The sequence below is a fragment of the Opisthorchis viverrini genome (genome assembly GCF_000715545.1).
Source record: "Opisthorchis viverrini unplaced genomic scaffold opera_v5_11, whole genome shotgun sequence".
Taxonomy (NCBI): Eukaryota; Metazoa; Platyhelminthes; class Trematoda; order Opisthorchiida; family Opisthorchiidae; genus Opisthorchis; species Opisthorchis viverrini.
Genome location: NW_008751667.1, coordinates 2,169,031 through 2,183,297, shown reverse-complemented (window position 1 = coordinate 2,183,297; position 14,267 = coordinate 2,169,031). Strand labels below are relative to the sequence as shown.

The window sequence follows — 14,267 nt, the reverse complement described above, 5'->3', positions numbered from 1 at the left end:
TATAATATTTTCGTGGAAAACGTTGAAACTCCCTTTCCAAAATGTTGTGCCAGCAAGCTACTGAGTAGTCCTTCAATTGACAAGGGGTACATACTCTCACGGCAGAGTAGTTAGGTTCCAAGCATCCCAATGTAACAAGGAAGGTGTATTGCGTACGCTTCCTATGATGATGAAGCTGAGTGGCATCCATGACGAGATGCAGCACAAAAAAGTGACCCAACACCAAAATGAAAACAGAACTGTACAATTGCCCGGAAAAAAAAACTCACCACAAACAAGCCAAATGGTTACGACCGGCGATGTTCATGGCACACGAACCACAAATGCCTTCGCGGCACGAACGACGAAAAGTGAGCGTGGGATCTTGTTCATTTTTAATCTTTATCAGCGCATCAAGGACCATGGGTCCACATTCGTTCAGGTCGATTTTATAATCCTTCATGTATGGCTTCTCCCCGGGTTTGTCTGGGTTCTAGAAACAGAATGAGACAAAAAACGTTTCACATGAGCTACCTGAGGCACAAAATGGTCCTAATAATGAGCATCGGTGAAACTTGTGGCTACAAATATCCCCAGCTGCAACTTTGGTTCTCTTGTTATTCGAGTCACACTGACTGGCTTGCCCAATGCACAGAAGGCAATCACGTAGCTACGGGTTGATGTGTGATAAATGTAATGCGCAGCTGGTGAGATGTGTAGTGACCCAGTCACCCACATACTTGACCGTTCAACTCACAGTCGCTCACTGGATCGCGAGGCTTGTCTTTTTTCTCATACTCATAAACACGTCACACTAAGCTGACTCATCAGACAGCTATTGTCTGCACCGCCTAGTCAGCGTAGCAACCACTCATGTGCCGACGAGCCCACGTAAACGCACTGGGACCTACATTAAGGGAAACCGAACCTAGTCAGGACACAGACTCGCGCGCGCGCAGGGAGCAAGGAGTCGGCCCAAGCACTCCAAGTCTACGGACAACCATGGGACACATGTAGCGGCCAAACTGCGGAGAAAACGCGTTACCGCCGTCCGGACTTTCACCAAGGGACTCTCACATACGATAAGTTCCTTTCTGACTTGCTCCCATTTCGCATTGTATTTATTTTTATACGAGTTGCAACCCTCCACTGTCCACCATACTAAAAGCTTCTATTAGTGCACATACACCTTCTGATTTGTATTACGACTATCACCTGTGCACTAATAGATGCATTGTCCTCTTTGAATGAAAAAGAGAATACAGCATCAGCAGGATACTTTTGACGGTGGATAACTCTCAAATTTGGACAATTTGGATGGAATTCTGTAGAAAATCCTGTGATATGAAAACAACCCCCTCCAACCCAACCAACGGACAATAAATTGCAACCCATGGGCTAAATTCACCCACAGCCAAGCGGCATTTTAGCTTATAGTTTACGCTCACAGACATAAAGAAACCATCCGCCTGTAATACCCTTCCGACGCCTAACTGCCATGCCACCCGAAGGAAGCATGAGGGATGGGATACTACCAGGTTGCCTAGACAGGGGAAGTCGAGAGGCAGAGGTCGGGTTCGAACCACGGACCTTCCGGTCAAATCACTTGAGCCATCGCGCCCCCCGCTCACAGACATGGTCTCATCTAGTGTGCAGCTGCAGTGGGGGAGGGTAAATAATGATGCTTCAGTAGGTCAATGCAATACATCGGCAAACAGTAAGTGAAGTGATGATCTAGCTTCTGGTTAAAAGGAAGAAACGGCAGAAAATTCAACAGATTTCAAGCAGGCCTTGGAATTAGTCAGGGGTATGTACGAGTTTGTAATTCAGTTGCAGACCTCTATAACGATGCATACTTTGTACCGGGAAGAACCATTTCCAAACTCTCCGGAAAATAATGAACACTTTCCTCTTAGTGGTCATAATATGGTCACTTTTGGTTTTAACTTTTCTCGACACCATAGATCTGGGAGGGAGCAGTAATGCAGTCGAATGCTTCCCGCAGATGAGTAGCGCTTAGACATGTGGAAATGAGTCGTACTGACACCAATTAGAGTGCATAAGAATGAAAGTAAAATAATCGTTCAGTCGTTACACCGTTTCGTTCAACAGTTGCCATGCCACCTGCAGGTGGATCGAGGACTGAGATACGGCCGGGTTGTCCAAGGCTAGACAGGAGCAGTCGAGATACAGAGTTCGAACCGTGGACCTTAATCACTGAGCTACCTCAAGCTCGCTAATTATGGTCGAGATCACGCGTTGCAGCGAGCCAGTCTAGTGTGATCCAAGCTACCCGATACTCACATGGAACAGGCTAATGAATCTACAGTGGCTGTCTTATAGTGTTGGTACTCCTTCAGGTGGCGGATATTGTGTGGGCCAAGCAAGTAGCTGAAATGGGTCAGAAGAACTACGCTAGATAGATAGTCAACCAAATCTAGCGCCAGATTCGAATACTCATCATCAACATGGTGACAAAAGAATACTATCACAGTGGTACAGAGTGGACTCATCCAAAATCGTCAGCAAAAATGTCTGCACTGCACCTGAGGAGCTCTGCAGTGTTTCCTTATAAACTCGTATTCCGCATATCCCTCCTATGTAGCGCTTCGGTTTTGCATTAGGACTCCTTCATCGCTTTCCACAAGTTTCTGGTGGGTTCACTTCCAGACACAGCACAGCTTGATCTCGTTTGGCAAAGGTTTTACAACGACCGTTAGCACTCTGATTACTTTGTGGTTAAAATGATGGAATTTGGATAGTGGTGTAACAGTACTACTTTTAATCCGCACCAAGAATAAACAATTTATCAAAGATACCCGTCTAGTCATAGAAAACGGAGGACGCAAAGGAAGTCCGTTTCGAAAGACCACGCGAGGCAAGTAGTCTGACGCTTCCTTCTGATGTGGGGTCTTAATTCGCAAATGCACCCCTGTCCGAGACTGTCAACTTTAGCTGTGATCGCCTGGTCACGAACGACGTCGAAATCGGAATACCCTTCGTAAGGTTGCTGAAAACTCTTCAACAGCCTACTACCGGTTTCGACCCTGTTTGAGCTCATCAGGTAAGCCAGTCCGGCTTTCTGTAAACCTTACATTCCGCTTGAAAACAGACGGTGGCACATCAAATATAGTGCAAACATGAGGCGGCCTTTGTGTTCAAAAAAGTCGCTCAGCTGTAACAGCCTTTCGGTGGCTAGTTGCCATGCTAACCGAAGGATGCATGAAGGGTGGGATACTGCCAGGTTGCCCAAGCCTAGACAATCGAAACCCGCCCACCCATCGTTTCGCGTCTAAAAGATAGACTTTCAGTTCAGTCCAACTCGCTCGTTCTACCCTCGTCCATGGTGCAAGGTACTTAGTACACAAACCAAGTTTGTTTCAACGGAGTTCGGAACACGTCCCAGCCCCTGTATACACTGGCACAGCCGAAAACATCAGTAGTTCGACTGCTGATCATCTGACACAAAAGGGCCACTCAGTAGGCTGCTCGAACCTGCTTTCCAAAAGGACCGCTTAAACGGTACTATCAAGTAATTATATACTCGGAGATTTGAGGCTTGAGCTGCAGAAGACCTCAGTAGTGCACCTGTCAACTGACATTTGGGTTGTGACTTCAGCCACATCCGATTAAGCTTTGGTGTTTCTTTACCAAGCCATTGGGGATTGAGCTCCCAGAGTCAATCTAAATACATGCACTATTGTTTTGAATGTGCAGTGGGGTGAGATAATTTCCCGCAGAGAAGCTTCTTCCGGTTAAACCGAGGTGAATTACCAGTAAGTTGCCCCGCTGTTACCGCGTGTAGCATTCTCACAAGTCGCACTAACAATAGCCGAACGCTACCACCAAACAAAAACATTTCAATCACACAATCGATAACAGAATATGATATTCTGACTTGTAGTATGCGTGCGCCGCAAATACCTGACAGTAAACTGCTCCTTTCAAACAAAAGCGTGGACTTTTTTTCATTCGCCTTCTTTGAGTGGCGTTAAACATGCATCGATAGCCAACCTACGATCGTTTTCTGAAATTCTCTCCATTTCCCAAGTTTCTCAGCAGGATATTGCCGTCCGTGTGCCCATACTCCGCGCAGCATACTCACTTAATTCATTCCCGCAAAATTGACCAGAATATTAGGCTTAATTCTCGCGATCTTCTAGCAATCTCCCCGCAGGGTAACTGTTCAAAACATCGTAACTGTACCAACGTTCGTTTCACGCAGCAAGCCTGAACTTGCCTGAGCCGAATAACACTCAGAGATTGTGTGGCATCATTCCATCACTTAAAATAGCTCCCCTGAACGAAATCGATTGATGATAAATCCGGAAAGACCGTCGTTCATCCCTACTTATACCCTCGTAGATTTATCGCGGAAAGCCCCCCAAAATTTACGACAAGTAGTGCAAGCTTGCTGAAAACAAATAGAGGTATGCTCCTTTTGTGGATCTCTTTGGAGATCACTGAGGCGTGTGGGTATAAGTTGCACTCAGAAAATTAAGCCATGTTAGTCGCGGAAACACTGTTAAACGACTTGTTCGCCTAACGCACTTGCCAATCCACAAACTTCAGAATGAATTGCGTAGACTGAACTAAACTACTTCTGTTGTCCATCCGTTGATGCCGAAACGGACGCTTCACCCAAAAAGACCATGTGAAGTAGCCTGATCGAAGAAACCCAACTGTTTCGTCAGGTTATTCGGTCCACAATCCTGCGGTTTCCCTAAGTCTAGACGGCACAAATGTTCCCGTATCACCATTTGTATCACGTATCCTGAAACAGCAATCTCCTTGATATTCGTCGGATGTTCATCTTGCATTCCACCCGTTCTACAGTTGCCTCGTAGCGGCACTTATTCAGTTGCTAATGTGGTGGATAATGAGTGCCAACCTTGATACCAGTATTCGTGATAAACAGGATTCTTGTCTATTTTTTAGTCAAATGAATTGCTATTTTCGTCGCACTTCCATACCAAGGACTAGGGTAAAGTTTTGCACATTCATACGATGTGAGGTCCCATATGATCCTTGTTTCCAGTATGCCGAGACTCAGGCGAAAAAAGGTAAGAGCTTGGGGACCAATTGATTTTTGTATGGAATGAGCACAGAAACAAGCGAGCACATGCGGACCTCAGTATCCTAGATTCCTTCATTAATCTTGGCTGGTCCAAGCAGAGATCGAAACGGTGCTTAATCGCCGAAGGCAGTATCTTCAATAGCGTCACGAATTTTGAACTACTGGAGCTAATCGCTAGTAGCTCGAACTGCATGTCTCGAAATCATGTCCACTCCCAAACAGTATGACGTCACCCAAGTATCTTTCATTCATAGTTTGTATACCTAAACCTCTCCTCTTGATAAACGTGAAAAAAACTCCGCGTGAAACTGATTCACGACAGACTATGGGGTTCGGATATGTGTATGTATGTGTACGCGTCTGACTACAAGACCTTGATGACGTGAGATATGGATGGAGACGGTGAAACATTGTCGTCAAACATATATCTGTGAACAAGCAGAAAAGAAAATACTCAAAGGACGGAAGACAAGCGTTGAAATGGAAATAAAACTTGACCGCAGAGTGAGTTTTAGACTACGTTTAGAGAGACGAAGACCCTTCCAAGGTAGCCAAGAAAAGTGACAGTTAACTCACATATACCTGCAAGAATCACTAAATCAACGCAGTTATTTATCGGAAAGAAATTTTAATGAACATTGAAAAGATTGGTTCAGCGTGAGCGTTCGAAATTAAGGTGGCAGATAAACTTACTCCTGGGTATTTAGAGCGAATACCAGAAAATGTATAACTACGGTTGGTTGTATGGTACTCCATACCATAAACAATGACAGAGCAGAATGAAAACGCCATTTATAGGGGTTAAATCGTGTATTCTAGGCTTGGGCAACCTGGCAGTATCCCAGCCCTCGTGCCTCCTTCGGGTTGCATGGCAGCTAGGCACCGAAGGGGTGTTACAGATGAACGATTTATTTTATTATTTTTTATTTATTCATTTTGAGGGAGGAAGAGAAATATGACTCAGAAAATCTCCCCAAGTGTTAAGTGTTAGATAAGCAGGAGAATGGTGGAGAACAGTTGAAAGATCTAGTCGGTCAAATGGCCTGGAAGTCATCAATCGGTTTTGCAGGCACACTTGACCATCGTTCGCTCAGGATATCTCAGCGACTAAGGCACGAACTTACTGACTGGAAGGTCCGTGGTTAGAACCCAACCGTGGCATCCTGACGGTTCCTGTCTGGGTTTAGGCAGTCTAGCAGTATCTCTGCCCTTATGTTTCCTTCGAGTGTCACAGCTGAACGACCGCTATGATTGATCTAAATTTTTTGTCCGTTTGCCTTTTGTTGATAACCAACCAAAAGCCAACAAAAATTTCGACTGAAACGGTGTAACGACGGATACTACTGATGGGGCATGCGAGTAGTCTGCGGTTTGGTGTCTACTAATAAACGACTTCGCGGCGAAGAGCTTTCCCCCTTACCAGTGTTACTATGGCTTGACATCTAGAAATTGACTAACTGTCCCACACTGCACGGTGGTGCAAAGGTTGTGCCATTAAAATGTGGTCAGAATATCGAACAATCACAATCAAAGTTTATTTAGATCAGCGCCTCTCGTCCGGTCATAAACACTCTGACGTGATCTAGAAGAACAGTTCATGATGTGCTCTATAAATGGAATTCCAGCAGTGGCAATTATTCACATCACACTCGGATTGCAGCAACATTGGATGGGCGTTCCGATACCATTGGATGAAATCCAATCAAGTAGACCAGTGGCTTTGTTGGTTTGTCTTGGTTAGCGAGGCGATCGCTTGATAACGCTACTAGACACTTCCGCAGATTTCGGAGCTTATTACTGATCTGAAGCCGAAAAGTTGGTGTTAGGACAAGAAAAGTATGACTGGTTATCACATTAGCTTTGGATTCTGGAAGTCGAGTAGGGACGAAGGAGACGCATTGGTCGATTGATTAGACAAGAACGAACGAACGAGGACTTCCTGACTCGAATGCCCATGATCTTGCACCTCCTCCCAAAGGATGTAATGAATTAGCTTGATATAGAACAATAAGTTGATGGCTCATGATATGGAGTTGACGATGGCATTATTCGCTGGCCTTAACAATTTCGTTGCAAACGTTTTGTCACTAGTCGAGGCAGCACCATCAGCGCATACTGGTGTGTTGGTGTGTGGACACAATCCGACTGGTGACGAAACGGAATCGTGTAAATAAACGCTAGCAAACACCATAAAAACGAAAATCTTAACCAAAAACAACGGAAAACGTAACGCACCCATCGGTAAACGGAAAATGTTTTCATTCGGGGAGCTGTTGCCGCAGCAGTTGACGCATGGCGTACCTAAAAATGGGAAAGATGACATATAACACTGGATCACATCGACTGTATTTGGCGAGCGCATAAAACTCGGACGTTGGGAGAACACGCACAACTCCAAAAAAGAATAACTTGTATTAGTGAGTAAAACAAAAAGAGGTGTCCAGTGGATGCTCATTGTGTAATACACGGATGGAGAAGTGATTGATGGAATGATCAGTAAAACCCACGCGATCCCAGTGAAAATCGCCGTTTGTGATAACAACCAGTACCCAGTAATCGCACTACCCATGTTTATGAGAGTACCCAGTCTACATAACTGTGCATGCCTACGAGCCGAGCAAGCGTGAGCGCTTGCTGTCATCGGTCATATTACGAAGAAGTTGAAAACCGAGTCTCAAACGACATTAGCTTCTCTAAAAGCACATGACTGCGGTCATTTTGGGAGGGACACCATAAGAAGCAATGAGAAACCATACAAACGAAAGGAAGCTCTCAAGAAAGTTACAGAAAACAATTCACCAGTCGAAATGATGAGTGACAAGACTGAAATAGTCTGAAATGACTTAAGACAAACCGCGATTCACCGGACGACCGAACTTAGATATAACGCCGTAACTTAATTACACTCAGATAGCTCAGCGGTTAGGACGCGAAACAACCGAATGGAAAATCCGCGCTTCGTCTAAAACCTTGGTGCTTCCATTGTTCCTGTCTAGACTTGGCGAACCTGGTGTATCACTTCCCTTGGGTCGCATAGCAGCTATGAGCCGACAGTGTCACAGCCGAAATAATGGTAAAGCCAGAGCTCAGTTCTCGGTCTGATCCTCCCAAGCTGGTGGTTTCAGCAGAACATCCAGTGTACTGAACAACCGAAACGAGTAGTATCTAAAGTGTTCACAACGACAATGTTCTGGGAGTTCGGACACCTGGACGTGTCACCGGCAGGCGGTATTCAACAGATACTAGAGCATGCGATTAATCAGAGCCCACCTTGATGGACTGGACAGAGGCCCGATCTTCTAACAATTCACATGAGTCACCATCATGGACAGCATGACACCAGTGTTCAACTCCGATGCTTCGCAGTAAGAGTAAGGAGAATTGGCGGTTGCAGCACCCTACTGTGTGCGGCGAGACCTAGCACTTTGCTTAACAAAAGCCGAACTATTATTGTCTTCTATCAACACCCAATTGAAATGACTTTCATGATTTCCACTTGATACCACACCTAAAAACGATGGTAGGTACCAGTATCCCAGTCCTACTGGTGGCATGGTAGTTAGACACTGAAGGGAAGCCACAGCTGAACGCTTTACACTTTTCGGCATGCACAATACTTGGCCTAACTAATGCAGCTTCTGGTACAGGACAAAGTCATCGACGTAAGTCCACGTTGCATGACCGAACACCTGCTTTCCAGTTGGCTCGTTATGGATTTGCCGACAATAACCCGCATGAGCTATGGTTATGAGACAACGATTGTCGAACACCTACCCTTGCAGGCCTTTCCCCTCATTCCCTCCCAACCCACCGTGCATTGCAGTGCAATCAACCCATCTGCCAATCCCCCCAGCCACCATTCCGTGTCTAAACCTTGGCCCGGAAAAACAAACAAAAATAACCACTTGTTGACCTCAAAAGATCTGATCCACGTTGCAGCCTTTAATGCCCGTGCTCTGTGACAAATTGGACAACACATATCCCTTGCTGAAACCTTGCTTTCCCTGTGTTGATGTCCGAAAAACGTATCAAAGATCCCACGTCGGTCGAGCTCATCAAGCAACTTAAGACGGGCCCAGATGTTCCACATTTCACTCTTCGGGTATCTGGTGATCCTGACGCAATAGCCCGTGGTATCTAAAGCATGAGAGTTGCACCCAACCCCAGGGCTAAAACCACCTTACTGGACTAGACCCCAGAAAACAGTCGCCCGTGAGTTGTGCAGGTCGATGTGGCAAACGGTGTTCATTTGCCGTATCAACAGACGACAGACTGTTGATACAAACTGCAGTTTCGAGACTGAGAAAGACGAGTTTCACCAAGATCTGTCACGACGGCTTCGGTCGGAAAGGACAGATATAGTAATCCTGGTGGATGATACAAATGCCCAAGGTGAATGATAAGTCCGGAAGAAGCACTGCTAAGTGGTGGTAGATTTCGAATTGATGCTGAGCGTACGGATAACGGGGAGCGGCTTCTTCTTCAGTGTGTGCGGATCATCGTCTGTTCCCGGCCAGTACGAACTTCCAACACAACCGCTCACACCGAGTTACTTGGAGGCCACCTACCACAAGATAGTCATGGACTCACTTGAACCATATGGCTATCAGTTACCGATGGAGCGCCTCAGTCAAGGATTGTGGTTCCTTCTGAGGTACGCAGCTTGATTCTGACCATGCCATCGTGCAGGCCCGGTTAGTACTTCGCTTTCTGTAAGCATTACGCGTGCCAAAGAAGAGCGGCTCCGTTCACCAACTGTGACAAGTTTCAGTAGATGAAGAGTATCGAGGTGATCTGGGTAAAAAGCTACTGGAGACACGGTCAAGTGGATGACGAAGATTGCTTGGAAGTTGCATGGAGGCGAGTCAAAGAAGCATGCTCTCAGCTTTCAGAACTATTTGTCCAGGCCACTTGGCTCAACTAAATGAACACTGCATATCTTCGAGGTCAGTGGATCTTATTGCTGCCAGAATGGTCATACCAGCAACGAGCGACCGCGATGGCGCACGCAGATCCCTCAAACACCAGATAGTCGGGAGCTTGAAAGTCAGAGAACGTTGGTGCATCGCGTAGGCCTAGGAGATACAGATAGCTTTTGCTGCAGGCAACGACCGAGCCCTGTTTCGACTGATTCGACCAACCGATCAAAAGAAAGTGCCAGTGAAACAATACGTGAAACAGAAGGGGCAGCAATTAGCTCTCTCAATCGTCGTGAGCGGTGGGTTGAGCACTTTAAACAACAGTTCAGCTGGCCTCTTCAACACAACCACTGGAAGCCAGCGAATCTGAATGGATCATCGACACCAACGCACTATCAGCAACCGAAATACGGTATGAGATATCAATCTTGAAGTGCGGTAAGGCTCCTGGCCCAGATGGTCCCGCGGGCTATACTGACTGGAACTCAGTTCCTACAAGTTGAGCCACGCCGGAAAGGCCAACGATGAGGAGCCCGACGAAGGAAGGTGGGTCCCTGAATTGCAAGAAATCGTATTACGAGGCATACTGAAATAGGGGTGTGAAGTCAGTAAGATGTTCCCTTCAGGCGACCAGCACATCAGTAGTTATGGAAGCAGCGATGCTGCCTTGCCCTAGGAAGAACAGGTAAGGGTCGATCCTAAAAAACCTTACATTCAGATAGCTTAATAGTTGATCACGACCACCGTCGCACTAAGCAATACGATCGAAATAATTGAAAACCAGAGTCTTACACCTTGTAGAAGGCACCCGTTGTGTCCCACTAACAGTCAGACAGTTATGCATTACACCCTGCTTCCTAGGGCCAGACCAGCCGATCATAGCCAAATAAGTCAAACTATTGACTCACTGCCTTCAGGAAGGGTTCTTGTGTCCCGTAGCTTAGAGGCTAGGGAAAGTCTCCAAACAACACTTTACCCTATTCCACTGTCTTGCGAGTCAAACGTTTGAGTCAAGGCTCAGGATGAAGTATCCCTCCCAAGCCTCCTTCTCATACATCCGTCATCCAAAGCTTCCCAAATCATTCAACCGACAATCAGTAAAATGCTCCGCCGTATCTAAGCTCTGTCTCAGTAAAATAAATGTAAATAAAAATTTACTGAATGTAAGGGACCTTTCCCGCATTACAGCCTCCAAAGCGCGTACTCTATGTCAAACTAAAAAACAAGTAGCTACCGCTCAGACCTTGTTCTCCCTTTCAATCGATCTATTTTGTGCCTCCGAGATAGACATACAAAACCCCACTTCGGTCATTCAGCTCACACCACTTGAGGAGAACCCAGATTTCCTGCAGTTTACTCTTGAGATGTTTGGTGGTCCTAATGCAACGGTTCGTGGTAGTTACGATGTGAGGGTTGTGCTTAGCCTCAGTGCCAAGTGCGTTTTACTAGAGTGGAGACCAGGTGAACGTCCAGTTCAACCGATTTCTTCCTGAGGGGCCCCATTCTGGTGGCCGATTTGGAGTTGGCACTCACTACACAGAAAACGGGGAGCAACTTCCTTGGTCAGGTGCTGAGCATCATTTGTTACTAGTCAGAACAAGCATTCACGCCGTGATTTCGGGGCTACCAACTGCAAACCAGCGGTAGACTCAGACCACGTGGCAATCAGCTACCGGTGGGGAGCTTCGACACAGGACTTCGCTAACGTCGGAGCAGACCACTGGACTCCGATCACAGTATTGTGCGGGCACGCGTATCTATTCGCTTCCTCTCTGAGATAGGTCGGTCAAATCGCATAATCGTCCAGCACCATTTCGGAGATACTGTCAGGTTGCCCAAGCCTAGACAGGGGCAATCGAGAAGCTGATGTTGGGTTCAAACCACGAACGTTCCGGTCTATTAGCCGGTGCCCTAATCAACGAACTATCTCGAGCTTCGCTGAGGTCGGTTGATGCAAATGCATTTAGTTCGCCACCTGAAGAACGTCTATGTAGCTCAACAATACTGACTTGAGTTGCCTTAGAAGCCACGAAAAGTGGAGAGCATGATGGTGCCTTTAGTGACGAATGAAAATGGAGAAAAGCCACGACCAGTCTTAGAAACCGTCTATCCGAGGCCGTTCGCACAGCCCATGAACGCTGAAGCTCATCATGATCAGCAGCTCTGGTGGTGGTGGTGGTTGTCTGTACTGCAAAATCAGCCGGATGTTTGACGTTCACGAAAGGATATTATCAGACAAGCTGAGAACAACCCAGACTGCTCGGGATGCGGCCATCGCCTTTCGATAAGGGTCAGATTAGGAGTGAAAGCCACAGGATATAATCATGCCAAGGTTGTTTTTCAACTGTACTTCGCCCAGTAGCGCAGTCCAGTCCACTAATGCAGCAGCTGATTCCTACCCACAGACATAACGCAACATCTGGAGTGGTTAAACAGCAGTCACCAGCTGGTAGAACAGTTGTGTAAAGTATCAAAAGCATTCTCTATCGCCTCCACTTGGTTGTTGGAGACGACGGGTGTTCATATTGCAACATATTTTCGACATACACAAGGCGTTCTACCGGGTCAACAGGAAGGTCAGAATTTTTCCATTTTATAAGTATACGCGCTCAATATTCACATTAAGGCGTATTTTTGCCATGCGAAGGAATCATCTTATGTGGGGTTTCATAACATCATGCCAGTTGTTCCCTTCCGTCATATAGGTCTAGGGAATCCGGGGTAGCGCTGCGTCATTATACCAAGGTCCTGGTGCCTCATAATAAGGTTCTGTAAGGCGGATCGTGTTTTTCCTGCCTATAATGCGATCATACTAATGACGAACCCTTTCAAGTGTGCTACTAAGTGTCACTAAGCGCTCCTTATCAGCCGTCAGAGAACGCTACTTGGAGATGGTAATGGACTATTTCCTGCCGAAGAAAAACATTTTATTACGCCACACAAATGAATTGATCCATCGACCGTTTCATCCACAGTGTGAACAATCTCTTCTGATTGGTGAAACTTGGTTTTCTGGGGTCCAGTGGCCGAGTTGAAAGGTCGACATCCAGACGGGATGCACAACTTGCTACCATGCCTCCCAGCTCGTTGGTTGCTGCGGGACAACCGAAGCTTACGGTTAGCTTACCATAACTCAAGTACTTACGGTGAGGTCCCAGTGTTGTGGATGTGGGTTGAATGCTGAGCAAATTGGTATTCTCGGCTATGGTTACAGCTTAATTATGACCTGTTGCTTTGAGAAATATTTCAAGTCTTAAGAAGCTATTTTCTCATCTACGCACTTCAAACCTATAGACTTACCATGGAAAACACCGGAGCCAAACGCGTGATCACCGAATTCGACATAGTTATTGCAAGCAGCCGACCAAACCGAAACCTTGCATATAATTGGACAGGATAGGACAGAGCCGAACAGCATTTAGCTGGTCAGGCTGATTCTTATCCAGCATATGAAATTTTCTCCAAAACCGTTGTGTCTGGGTGGAAAATAGTGAGTTAGAATACTGCATTTCTCTGTCAATTGGTCCGTTGTTCGTTCAGTTGTAAGACTGTTTCAGTGCTTAGCTGCCATACCACCGGAGCGAAGTGTGAAAGCTTAGATAACGCAAGGTTGTCCAAGCCTAGGCAGCAACAGTCAGGATTGCGATTTTGAGTTCGAAACACAAAGCTCCCGGTGAGTATTTTCTTGCCTCATTCACTGGGATGTCTTGAGCGCTTTGTATGTATGTCCAAACCAAATGGCACTGTAGTTTGCACTGATTAGCTCGGATTTTTTAGTGCTCCCCGGATTGATACACAGGATGGAGGCGTTAGCTCAAGCTTCCTGGGTCCGATCTGCTCCTCTCGTTTAGCATCTTTTGTCCATAAGAATTGTGCGACACCACTCGTAAGGTTCTAAACGCTGTGAAGAGAACTTGCCATTACGAGGTTTCAAATGAAAACGCATCCAAAATTGCTCTGAAAATGGTTTTAGGTACATGGTGAACGGCCTTCGATGGGGAGTCTTTCTACATACCAACTGTCTGAAATGCAACATATTTGTTGACAATTTAATTGCGAACCTTTGGCTCGAAACACTTCTTAACATGTCATCGCGGTCTATTAGTTGGGTCTGTGGCGTTTCCGTTTCCCTCAGCACTAAGCTGATTACGAAACTTGAAGTGAGTAACTCGTGATTCGTTACTTTCATTATTCGAGCGTTTTCCCCTTTCATGGTCGACGCTCTAGTGGGGGGGTAGTGTGGCGTTTTGTACCTTTATTTTACTTCCATTATAACACTACGTATTTCATCA

The 14,267-nt window shown here is 46.2% G+C and overlaps 1 protein-coding gene across 1 annotated transcript in view; it reads right to left on the bottom strand.

Annotated features, from left to right (window-relative positions):
• Positions 1 to 13,385, bottom strand: part of T265_01077 (hypothetical protein) — a gene marked incomplete at both ends in the record, with an annotated part of 29,499 nt that extends 16,114 nt beyond the window's left edge. Inside the window, 3 exons of the mRNA XM_009165020.1 lie at positions 270 to 472; positions 7,292 to 7,357; positions 13,276 to 13,385. Of these exons, the coding sequence (XP_009163284.1) occupies positions 270 to 472; positions 7,292 to 7,357; positions 13,276 to 13,320 (314 nt within the window). The remainder of the gene's footprint in view (positions 1 to 269; positions 473 to 7,291; positions 7,358 to 13,275) is intronic.
• Between the last annotated feature and the right edge of the window lie 882 nt (positions 13,386 to 14,267).